We start from the raw sequence: 13,290 nt of genomic DNA, 5'->3' as shown, positions 1-13,290 counted from the left end.
TGGGAAATTCAGGATTTAAAGAAAACTGACCAGCAGTACCTAAAATGTAGCCAGCCTGGCCAAAGTAGGGCCTCTCTGATATTTTTAGCAAAAATCTGTTTTCCTTAATTAGCCAGAACACATGAATTAGAGGCCTAGCCATATGCCATCAAGGAATGTGAGAGGCTTGATCTAAATGGAAAACCTGAGCTCACTTGCCACAGATGGTAGGTCTGGAATAGAAGGAGGCAGAAAGATTTCAAAAGCTTACTCAAGGCAAAGAGCAGACTGTCTGTAGTCCAGTTCATCAATCTTCAGAATTTGTGTAGTGAAAGTTATACTGCCTTGAGAATACTAACAACTTCAAAGAGGGCCTGGTTGAGTGAAATGAAACTACATAGCATCAAGGCACCATGTTCCAGGAATATTAGAGATGTGCACACTAATTACAGAACTGTCCTAACGTGTCTATTATATGGCGACACTGAGTGATGGATCACTGTGCCTGGTGCTGTAAGATCACATTCTCTTTCTCGAAACTCTGAAAGAACTGCTGATAATACTGTAATCCTAAAGCAAGGTTTTGTAAACTATGGCTTGCTGGCCAAATCCAGCCTGTCATCTGTTTTTATACAGCCCATGAGTTTAGAATTAATTTTAAATTTCGAAAGGGTTAAAATAATTTTTTTTAAGAATAATGCTTCATGACACATGAATATGACAAATTCAAATTTCAGTATCCACAAATAAAGATGTACTGGAACCCAGCCATGCAAATTTGCTTTGTCTGTGGCTGTTTTTGTGCCACAACAGCAGAGTTGTAATTGCAACAAGGTCCGGGTGGTCTAAAATATTTACTTTCTGGCCATTTACAGGAAAAGTCAGCTGACCCCTGCCCCAAGGTTAAAACTGACCTGAATATAACCCACAGATTTAAGACCGTTTAAAATAGTCAAAAGTAGTCTTGAACACCAAGACATTCACTGACTCAACCAAATCTGAACAATAATAAGGTCTACCACTACTGTACTTTGGACGACAGAAGTTGTTCATCAGTTCAGGGACTATTTTGTATTAATGGGAAATCACTACCACCATCATAACAGCAACAAAACAATTCAACCCTGTACTTCTCAAGAACTAAGAGGTTGTCCTCCAATTTTACGATTTTTTTTTCCAGACTCATGATCAGCATCGACACATTGCTGATCGTGTATCCCAGTACTGAAAAAATGAAGATGCTATTCTTCTAGATGATAATACTTTCTCATTCTGCCCTTCCAAAACTGCACCACCTTTCAGGAGATCTTGGACAGTAAACTTTGTAAATGATGCTCACGTCATGATCTAATGGAGAAAACAATCAAAACTGAATTTTCTCTTTGGCAAAATTTTGTCCTTTACCAGAGTGTGGAATATATGGAAGGTTCTAAAACAGCTTACAAATACTCAGTTGCTTTTTTTTGCAAACAGGTGACTGGGTTATGAAAATTTGTTGATTATATTCACCACACAATTTCCTCAGATCAAAGGTTGATCTGAAATAAAGGAATATGAGACTCAATTTGTTTTCTCCTGTACAACCCTGCTCCCTTTTCCCTCTCAATTACTAGGCTCTGCTTTCTTACTGAGGTCACAAGACAGCATTGCTGACTTATCCAAGTAAAGAGCTATGAAGTAAAAACAGTAATGGAGTTGGTGTCATGAGGGCAAGTGTTTAAGCCACTCATTTCTCATTGCAGAATTATTAGGTCAATGGAATCACAAATTAAGAAGATCACAGGGCTTCTTTGCAAAAATAAAGTCACAATTTCAAAAGGTCTCCAGATTTTGGTCAGTCTCTTGCCACTGAACAGAGGCATCAAAATATGGCAGCATTTTAATATGGCAGTTTTAATCAGCATCAACTCTAAAATGGAATGCCTAAAGAAAAGACAATCTTGGGCCCTCATCTAACAACAAGCCTCCATATGGAGTAAAATTCAATCCAAATAAATTACTACTAATCTGTGAAGTGTGAATGTTCCTTGTCCTATATTTTCAGGTTATCATATGGGAGATTTATCTGTCTAGTCAACTGGAGACTGCTTAAATGAAAGCCATATATAATATTTACTCCCAGCACCATTAAACGTACTGCATAATATTCAAAAATATTGAGCACAGGTAGGGTACAAATGAGAGAGAAGCCATTTATTCTGACATCTTATCTCTGCCCCTTCCTGTTTCATCTTGCAGATATTTTTTATTGCAGATATTATTTATTTTTATATTATCCTGATGCAATTTCTGGAGGAGGAAGACAAAGCTTCAGCAGCCTCAAAGCACAACGTCCTAGCTAAATGGTTCCCATTTAGAACCAGTTTCTCCTAAAATGTCTCACATGACATCCCATTTTTATAAATTCTTCACTCTCTCTTGAAAAATCTCTATTTCAGTTGCCAATAAGGATTTAAATGCTTCTAGAAGAAATATTCATCAAAAGTAACACAGCTGTGAATGACTGACATCAAGTATGAAGAAAAAAAAAATCACGTCAATGTTTCAACACATTATTTGCTGAACAACTTCTATTCAGTCCATCTGTACTAAATGGGTGCGCCAAAAATTGGACATGCCAGCAGATGGTTACAAGCGCTGTTTGGCATGCGTACTGGTACTATTTGACACTGCTGAAAGACGAAATACAATTCCCCAGAAGGGATTTCTATATTTTCTAAAATAGTAATTTATATAACAGAAAAACTATGGAATCTTTACATTTGAGCCCTAGATTTACAAGACCCAAAGTTGTGTTGTCTTGCTTTCTAATTTGATTTTTAGTATTTCTGAACAGCAGTCATTGCTTTTCAGAGATTAGTGCTCCTTAACCAGGGCTGTGTGTCATTAGTTCTCAAGGTGTTTCTTCCAAGATATACGTGTCCAGACCCCACCTGGACACCACAACGAATCAGACATCCTGGAACGGGTCCTGGGCAGGAGTATTTTGAAAGGCTTGCCAGGTGACTGTGAAGAGCATCACTGGTTAGGAACAATTTTTCCAGATCACTTTTCATACTGATGAACAAATAACTATAACACACGCATGTGCATACAAAGACCAATATAATTCTGCTTTACTCCTCGTGGTGTTACCTAAATGTTCTCCTTTGCCATCCTATTCTTTCCTCTGAATTTCTGTCTTTGAAATTGTCTTGGAGCTTTCCACAGTTTGGTAATTTTTCAGACAAATTTTAGGCTAAGTCAGTGTACGTTAGGCATTCTTCATTTTGGGGAGCAGGATACCAACTTAGATCAGCAAATCCTTCCAAAACAATGCCATCTTAACATACAGTCCTCTAACAAATATTTATTCAGCAGAGTCTATATGTCTGCTACAGGCTGAGAAGAATGCAAGAAAAACAAGATGTGGTTCTTGTGCCCTCAAGGAGCATGTGTGATACAATTAGGGTGAAAATATACAGACAAGCTAAGTTAAATAACCATATAAGGAAGCATGTGATTCAGTATTAAATTACTCATACTTACAACAAGGACTTTAAGAATTCAGAAGAAACAGTGCTCACTCCAGACCCAACAGTCACACCACAGTTCCAAGAGGGCCTGGGGTTTGAAGGATAGGTAGTAGATAAATGGGCAGGGCAGAGGAATGTAGGTGCTCCGTGCCAGGAACACAGCACAAACCAAGGCAGCAGTGAACGAAGCATAGACAGTGAAAACACAGCCCTCTGCAAGGAAGGGCTCACTTGGGTGACTGATACCAACCAGATAAAGGCCAGACTCCAGCTATCAGGCTAAGGAGCCTAATATTTGTCCTACAGCTGCAGAGAATCATCAAGATTTTAAAGCAGCAGAACACGGAGACAGTAGTATTTTAGGAAAATTTATTTATTTTTGGTAGCAAACAAAATGTCTATGAATGTGATATAAATAATGAGACCTATGAGAACAATAAGGATCTGGGCCACAGCAGTAGCTTTAAAAAGAACTAATGGAGCTCAGTGGCTGATTGGTTTGAGTTTCCAGCCTGTAATAGAATGAAGGCAAACAAACAACAGGAGAAAGAAGGAAGTCAGGAGTGGAAGCAAATTAGAGTGGCCAGCTGGAGACAGAATGATGCCTCAGAAAAATCATCTGCACTGGACATATGGCTTTGGAAGAAGCTGCTGAGAAGAAATAACGTCTACACAGAGAATGGAAGGTAGAATGAGGAAAATAAGAGGCTGAAGACTGAATCTGGAGAAGTTGCCCATTAAAGATATATGGAAAATGCAGAATAAATGATGCAAACGAAAGACCTCAGAAAGGCAGGAAAATCTAGTGGCAACCCGGAAGCCAGGGAGAAAGAGAGTTTCAAGGCAAAGTTCATCAGCACAGTCAAAGACTACTGGTATTGATTCAGTTCTAGACCCAGCAACTTCCGTGGGTGCCCTAACCTAGAGCTGATCTTTCTCCTTTAATCTTTAGTTACTGACTGTCCCTATCAATCATTTATCACACATATCTGGTTGTTTTTTAATATCTAATATAGACCCACACACACTCAGATATTATGTCATATCTCCTTGACACTATTATACTGAGCTTCTCGGGAGAAGAGATCACAATCAATACTTTATCGCTCCCCCACCCCTCATTGTACCCTCACATTGCCATGCCTCTAGCAACCACTTAGAAATATTTTTAACTGATGGTAGCTATGACCATCCTGGTGATTGTGGTGTGCAAATAAGACCAGCGGAATTCAAGGAGAAGACAGACACTGGTATAGTGTTGCATCTTGCTATTCCAAGTGTGGTCCATGGCCCAGTGGCATCACCTAGGAACTTGTTAAAAATGCAGTCTCAGCTACCATCCCAGAATGAATCAGAATCTGAATCAGACTGAATCAGAATCTGCATTTTAACGAGATCCAGGTGACTGATTCCTATGCATACCGGAGTAGAAGCTTGTGTAGACTCAGTATAACATAGAAAGGGCTAGCACTGAGTTACCAAAGAAGTTAGCTGGAGGAAGGGAAGATGGCACATGAGTTTCAGCATGTGGGCATGTGCCTAGACCCAACTTCACCCCTGCTCAGACCCACAGCTTAATGATGGAGTCCAGGCCCTTTGCGTATGTGACAGGGCCAGGCCAGGAAGCAATTCTAGCTTTTGATCAGTAGCCCAGATGGTATAAATCCTTGTCTCATAAACTGCCACTAAGTTCAGGAAGTTATAGGAAGGACTTTGCAGATTTCAACTATTAGGTGGTTTTTCCAGATTTTATAAATATCTGACCTCCTGAAGACCCTGTTTGTGCCCCTCATGTTTATCTAGCCCTAGGAATTTATGATATTATTCTGCCTCTCACTCACTTCTCCTATAACATTAGGCTTCCCTCTAAGCTTTAGATTGCAATTGCTAAAATGCTTTTTTGGCATAATTGAAAGCTAAATCTAAAAGTGCAACTTTAACCCCAAATAGAAGGAGCCTGCAATAAAGGGAGCTACACTGACAGCACTATTGTTTAAATGACCAGGTGCCAGGAAAAAGGTCCCAAAGGAAAGGACTGTTAGACAAAGGCACAGCCATATCCCAAGGGATAAAGACCAAACAGAGTAATGGGTCTCGAGGCAGAATCTTCCCTTTGTTAAGGATGTGCTCAATGCTTCTATATTTCTTTCTCTAACTTTCCTAGAGATAAGCATATTGAGTGTCACTACTTCAAAAGATCACTGTGCTAGAAGAGTTCTCTGTGGGTCTTTTATTATTTTTAACAGCTTTATTTATACATAATTTACACGCCATAAAGTTCACATTTCAGAAATGGTAGAGACATTCATTCCATCCCCCACCTTCAAGTAATGCTTCATTAAACTCACCCAGGAATGTAATATAGCCATTTCTTAAATCTCCAGGAATATAGGACATCGTCATGACCCTCTGACAATATATCCCAGTTTCTCAGCTTTTATCAGTGGAAAGAACATCTTGGCAAAGTCCCCTCCATTAAAATTCAAACTATAAAAGTAATGACTTTCAGCGCTGTGTTTCAGAGGGGGCTGATTGAAAATGCCACCGTAGGCCCCTATAATCTGCCTGCTTTGTAGGAACTCCATTAGGAAACAAACTGCATTTACTGCATCCAAAGTGGAAATCACAAATTCTTACAAACTGTTAATCCTCCAGTTTTTCATGGACTATTTTTCCAACAGATGACATGCTTTCTAGCTTTCTAGGAGCTGCTGGAGCCTGCACTGAGCCATTGTTTTCACCTCAAGGATGGTATGAGTACTTAGGCAGGTTTTTCTATCAAAAAGAAAAACAGCAACTTACATGCTCTCACAGAACCTCGTCAGCGTGCTTGGCTTCTCCTGGTTGCGTCTCTGTCGAAACCAGCGTTGTATGCTGCGGACATCCCAGTCCAGCTGCTTGGAGAGACCTTCCAACCGCTTTTCATCAGGATGCTATGAAACAGAGTACCGGGAAAACCATTTTCATCTTCACCATCAACAGATCTGCCCTTGTCTATATTTGAGACTTTTCTCCCTTTCTTTAATATTAATATCTACTACTGAGATTTCTATATTTACTGCTGAGGACGTAGACCTTCCATTAGCAGCATGAACATAACCACTTAGGACAAGAAAAGTTATTCATTATGAAACAATATTGAAAAAATATGAATCTTGCTCTAATGCTTGCACTTCTTGTCAGCAACGAAGATTCAACAGAACACACAACTGGCAGAGTCAGCTTCATCAGCCTTCAAGGAAAGGAGTTAGGTGATGGTGAATTTGCAAAGATGCATCAGTCAAATATTTCACTTTCTCAGGAAAAAATGCTATATCCAATTATCACATATGAGGATACCATACGACAGACAAAAAACATGGAATAATCCCAAAATACCTCACGTTAAACTAAAGTACTAATTCTACTACGAAACATGTTTTCTCTTTCTTCCTCTTCTCTCTCCCTCTCCTCTGTTCTTCACACATTCCTCTTCTATTCCTTTTCTTGGTCATTCCTTTTGGCCGGATCCCCGTCAACCTTTTACAACAACTATGCATTACTTGAAGCAAACTTGGTGAAGTGGAAAGAGACCCTATTTATGCTTGCTATATGATGATATTTCTCTGTCTCTGACTCATTTCTATAACCTTAGGAGATGACAGACAGATTCAATTCCTCCCTCTAATGACCTCTCTGAGCCTGAGTTTCCTCACCTGTAAAAAAAAAAAGGGGGGGTTATTTATCCAGCTAAATGGGACTGTGGTGAGGACCAAATGTAACAACAAACGTAAAACTCAGTAAATGTTAGTTCTCCCGTCTCTTCACTGTCTTAGAGAGCATCCTGCCAACAATCACGTGAGGGTGACCTGCCCACAGCAAACCTAAGCCAGTTCAGTTCTATTCCTTCATTTGTTCCGCCTTTGCTTTAATATTAATGAGAGGTTAATGATCAGAAGAAATAACCAAAAATGGGGTAGGGAAAGGCAGGCTGACCAGCTTTCAAGTTATACAGGTGGAATGTCCATATGGCAACTTTTTAAAGCATCTCAAGCAATTCGAGGTGTCAGACATACAGAAAACACAGCAAATGGCCTTGGTGTTATGACTGAGGGTATAAAATGTGCTGAGGTTATGTCTGTGAAAATTATTTCCCAACTTTCAGTGAGGCATGTACTTTGAGTGGTTTTTCAGCAGTCATAACACCATCCACATGCTCCTTTTGTGTCTCTCCTAATTAAAAAATATGGGAGAGAGAAAATTCACAACCTACAATATATCTTGGCTATGCCATTTTCTTAGAGGAATTCATTTTTATTTCGATTTATTTTCTAAGCTTATTGAATAGGGAAAATATTCACATAGTTCACAGATTTTAAATTATCTAAAGTCTTACCTTCCCACTTTGTTCTTACTGCTCTCTCAGTTCCTACTCTCCCCTTCCTACCAGGTAACCAGTTCTTAAATCAGTTTCTCTCCGAGTTACTTTGTGCACTCACAGGCAAACTTGAATATGGATTCTTACATCCCCCTTGTCACACAATGGTTGCATAGTATACACATCATTCTAAACTTTGGATTTTTCACTTTACAATGTACCTTGGAATATTTCCATATCAAAATATAAAGAATGTCCTCTTTTTGTAGAACTATAAGGATATGCCATAATTTACTTACCCAGTCCCCGATTAATGGACATTTTAGAAGCTCCCACACTTCTGCTACTAAAAACAATGCTGCAATAAATAACCTCGCCCTGGGTCATTTTATACAAGCATATATACAGGGATAAAATGTTGAAAGCGAACATTGGAAATCAAAGTCTATGCAACTTCAATTTATTTAGACATTAAAAAACTACCCTCATGAATGATTTTACCAATATATACTCTCACAAGCAAGAATGCCCATTTCCCAAAGCCTCCTCAAAAGAGTAGGTTATCAGACTTTTCCATTTTTTTCCAGTCTAATATATAAAAAGTAGTATCTCGGGGCCGGCCCAGTAGCGTAGTAGTTAAGTTCGCCCACTCCGCCTTGGCAGCCCACAGTTCGCAGGTTCGGATTCCAAGCGTGGACCTAACACTCGTGGTAAAGCCATGCTGTCGTAGCATCCCACATAAAATAGAGAAAGATTGGCACAGATGTTAGTTCAGGCCAATCTTCCTCACAGACACACAAAAAGAAAGTAGTATCTCATTATATTTTTTAAAGATTTTATTTTTTTCATTTTTCTCCCCAAAGCCCCCCAGTACATAGTTGTATATTCTTCGTCGTGGGCCCTTCTAGTTGTGGCATGTGGGACGCTGCCTCAGCGTGGTTTGATGAGCAGTGCCATGTCCTCGCCCAGGATTCGAACCAATGAAACACTGGGCCGCCTGCAGCGGAGCGCGCGAACTTAACCACTCGGCCACGGGGCCAGCCCCTCATTATATTTTTAATTTGATTTTCTCTTTTTATGAGAAGCATCTTTTCATGTGTCTTAAAATACATCTGTACTTACTTTTTATGAACAGTCTTTTCATATCTATTGCACATTTTTTCCTTGATTTGTAGGTATTTTCTTTACTGATTTGTAGAATTTCTTCATTTATTAAGGTGATTAAACCTGTACCATAGGTTGCACACTTTGTACCAAAGTCTATTTGTTTTAGAATTAGCTTATGGTGTTTTTCACTTGTGTAAGTGTTTAAAAAACAGGAATTTATCAATCTTTTCTGTTACAGCTTCTGAACTGGGGTCATAATTAGAAAAGCCTTCCCTACCCCAAATGTTCAAGAAATTCTCTCACATTTATAGTCTTGATTGTAATACATTCACAGATTTGATTTTTACATTCAATAGTGATTGCATTTGGAATATATCCTGGTATACAGTGGGAGGTATGAATCTAACTTTCTTTCCAAATGGCTACCCAGATAGCCTGGTACCATTGTTCACCTCCTCATGAGAAATCAAATGCTTTCTTCCATTGTTCTATTGCTCATGTGCCAGTACATATAGTTAGCTTACTCAGCTATCTTTATTTACTTTTCTTTATGAAATTTAGAATTGGCTTGTCTAGTTTCAAAATTTAAAAATGGTCTATTGGTATTTTAAATGAGATTATACCAAGTTCTTAAATTAATATAGAGTGAACTAATATCTTTACTCAATTTGTCTTTTGTGTCTTTCCAAAGTGTTTGAAAGTTTTCCTCACATGCCTTGCACATCCTTGTTATATTTATTCCTAGGATATTATCATTTCGGTTTTTATTGTAAGGAATTTTCTTCTATCTTCTAACTACTTTAGTTTGCATATATATATAGGTACTAATTTTGCAATAACATTTCATATTGTTTGTGGTAGTTTTTCACTTGATTCCTTTAATTTTCCTGCTATACAGTCATATAATAGCATATTACTGGAACGTAAACTCTATAAACAAGGGAAATTTCTAGTATCTTTTTTCACAAATACCTAGAATATAGTAGGGACTCAATAAATAGTTCTTGAATGAATGAAGAAATCTTCACAGAGCAATAGCTTTACCTCTTCCTTCCTTATTTTTATGCCTTTATTTTCTTTCTCTTATCTGTTTGCTAATTCAGTGTACAACTTAGCACAATGGAGAACAGTGGTTATAACAAGCATCCTTATCTGTTCCAGACTTCAGTGGAAATATTGCTATGATTCTCACTAAGCAAACGCCAGATCTGGGGCGGATATACAAATGTATTTATCATGGAAAGGAAACTACCTATCCCTAGTTAGATAATTTTATTTTAACCAAAATTATGTTAGATTTCAGCTTCCATGGAGATGATCATGTACTTTTTCTCCCTAGATCAATTAATATGATAAATTATATAAATAAATCTTTTAACACTGAAGACAGGGAAGGACTCGGATTCCAAAACGAACCCTATTTGGTGATGATGAATAATTCTTTTAATGTGCTGCTCTGTTCCATTTGCTAATTTTTTATTTGCGATTTTTCAATATTAATAAGTACAATTGGTCTCTAGTCTTATTTTTTGGTGAAATCTTTTTCAGACTTTGATATTAATGTTTTATTGCTTCATAAAAAGAGAATTTGGATGGTTTTCTGAATTTTCTATGCTTTGATATAGTTTAAAATAGCATTGGAATTATCTGCTCTTAAGAGGCTGTGTTAGAACTTTCTTATGAGAGCATCTGAGCTTTGTACTTTTTGCAGTTTAGCTTTTTGATTTTGATCTTCATACATACACACACATACACACATACATATACACACTTATCAAACAAATTATAGTCGGTAAATTATATTTTTCTGGAATAATTTACACTTTATCCATGTTTTTATATTTTATCTGCCATGTTAATAGAAATATATCCTTTTTATTATCCTCCATTTCTGTGACTGCTGATTACTATGTAATTAATTATTATGTCGTGAATTTGTGCCTTTTTTTCCTTTATTGGATTAGGTGACTTTCTGTAAAAAAAGAAAATTAAACAGAAAAGCTACTTTTGGATTAATTTTCAATTTGGTAGTTTTCCTCACTCAATTTCTGCATTTATCTTTATGAATTTCTTCCTTCTGCTTGCCTTCCTTAATTTTTTGTTCTCCTTCTACTGTTTAAGTAAGTGGTTAGCTATTTATATATATATGTGTGTGTGAGTTTTCATCTTAGCACTGCTTTGGCCTAATACATAGGAGTAGCACTTTCATCATCGCTGTTTTCCAAATGTTGTAAAATTGTATTTTTACACAAAAGTTGATTAAGAAGGCAAGAGGCTTTCTCTTTTCTGATTTCTAGTATTATTAAATTGTGCCTGTTTTTGAAATTTATTAGCATTTTGTATATAATAAATGGTCAATTTTTGTAAATATTTAATAGACACTTAAAAAAATATAGTCTCTATGTTCAGAATATAAGGTTCTAAATATACCTCTTAGATCTTACTCATTAATTATGCTTCTTAGAATTTCTATATTCTGTTATAGTTTTTGTCTGCTTGATCTGTCATGACACAGAGGTAAATTAAAATTTCTTACTATTAAATTATTTCTTATTTCATTCTTTTTTATTAGAATGTGGATACAATGTTATTCAATGCATATATATTCATAACTATTTTGTCTTCATTGTGAATTGTATCCTTTAGCAATAAAAAGCCAATTCTTCATTTCATTTAATCCTTTTTTGCCTGAATCCCAGTTTTACATAAAAATAGAAACCCTACTTCCTTTATTATTTACATTTGCTTGTATAACATTACTCATACTCCTATTTTCAATATTTGTAATTACTTTATCTGAAGAGATCTCTTATGACTTCGGTGACCCAAACCTGAACTATTTTTTATTAGATGAGTCAAACTCATTTTTATGTATTGATATAACTGATAAGCTTGCTTATAGTTCCCTCACATTAATTATGTTTTGCTTTATGTTTTGATAATTTTTTAAAAATTTTAAAAAATTTTTATTTTATCAAACCAAATATAGATTGTTTTATTTTCCTTCCTTTTTGTGGGTACTTTTTATTCTAGTGGTTATCCATATAACCATAATACACTTCTGTTTTTCATCCAGTAACAATTCCACATGAGCAATATTTAAAACTAGTGTATTTCCTTTTCCTCCTCCACCCAATATTAGTCAATAATTTTATCTTCCTAGAGTTTACTCTTGTATTGTTAAATATGCTGCACTTCTATGACTCAATTTGGCTGCTTAAACTGATATGTTTTGACTCCTAGCTACTAGGAGCAATTAGTGAATTTACTCTGCCTCCCACCTTCTTTTCCCTCCCTCTAAACTACTGTTAGTTGTACATTTCTACATTGTGAGAGCATTTAATGTTCAGATTCTGCTCTGTCATCCTAATCCTCACATTTCCTTCCAGCTTAGTTTGACAGTTTAAATATACTAGAAACTCACCAACATTCCCAGTTATCTCTTGGTTGGCTGAAATTAATGAGTTAATAGTTTCTTCAGGAAAGACTCTTGGGAACAATCCCCCAAATTTTTGCATGTTTAAATCTGTTAGTCTTCAGCAGTAAAAAAATAAAATTAGCTAAATACAAAATTCTTAGTCCACATTTTCCTTGAAAATATTGGAAATATTGTTCTGTTGAATTTTGTTATAGAGAACATATAAAGTCATGCTGATATTTTTTCCTAAATAAGTGATTCGATCTTTACTTGGCTACTCAAAGAGTTATTTCTTTCATTTTTCAAGTCTAATAATTTTAATATAAATCTTGGTGTTAGACTTCTTACGTCAATTTTTACTACATTTTCACTAACATGTTAAAGTAAATCTGCACTTATTTAGCAAAATTTTCTTGAATTATATCTTTCAATATTTATTCTACCTTGCTTTTCCTTAAGTGATTCCAATTATGCAGATGCTAGACCGTTTTGGCTTTTATATCTAATTATTTGTAGCTTTTTTTTTGTTTCACTTAATTCAGTTTTATGATTTTTATCTCCCATGTTCCTTGCTGAGTTTTCTGCAGTGTCTAGTGTCTCCTATGTTCTTTCCAGTTTTGTCTTCATTTCTGTGATGGTTTTAGTACTTTTTTCCTGAACCTACCAACTCACATTGCATCTCTTCCTATTAACCAACTATTTTTTTCTTTAGCTCTTATATTTTTTTTGTGTGTGGTCTTCCTTCACAGAGTTATTGCTTCATTCTTCTTTTAAATTTATGATAAAATATTTGATCACAATTTTCATTTGCCATGTGGCCTCATTTTTCTAGTGACAATTTTTGTTAATAAGCATTGCTATAGTTTCTTTGTCTTCGCTTTGATGCTGGGTGGCTTCCTTCTTCATTACTCATT

At 36.3% G+C, this 13,290-nt stretch overlaps 1 protein-coding gene across 1 annotated transcript in view; it reads right to left on the bottom strand.

Annotated features, from left to right (window-relative positions):
• Window positions 1-13,290, bottom strand: part of CERS6 (ceramide synthase 6) — a 300,927-nt gene that overhangs the window by 196,534 nt on the left and 91,103 nt on the right. Inside the window, exon 3 of the mRNA XM_046658899.1 lies at window positions 6,297-6,427. Within this exon, the coding sequence (XP_046514855.1) occupies window positions 6,297-6,427 (131 nt within the window). The remainder of the gene's footprint in view (window positions 1-6,296; window positions 6,428-13,290) is intronic.

Source organism: Equus quagga, chromosome 4, assembly GCF_021613505.1.
Source record: "Equus quagga isolate Etosha38 chromosome 4, UCLA_HA_Equagga_1.0, whole genome shotgun sequence".
Lineage (NCBI taxonomy): Eukaryota > Metazoa > Chordata > Mammalia > Perissodactyla > Equidae > Equus > Equus quagga.
The sequence above is the reverse complement of the archived record's forward strand: the minus strand, read 5'-3'. Positions and strand labels throughout refer to the sequence as shown.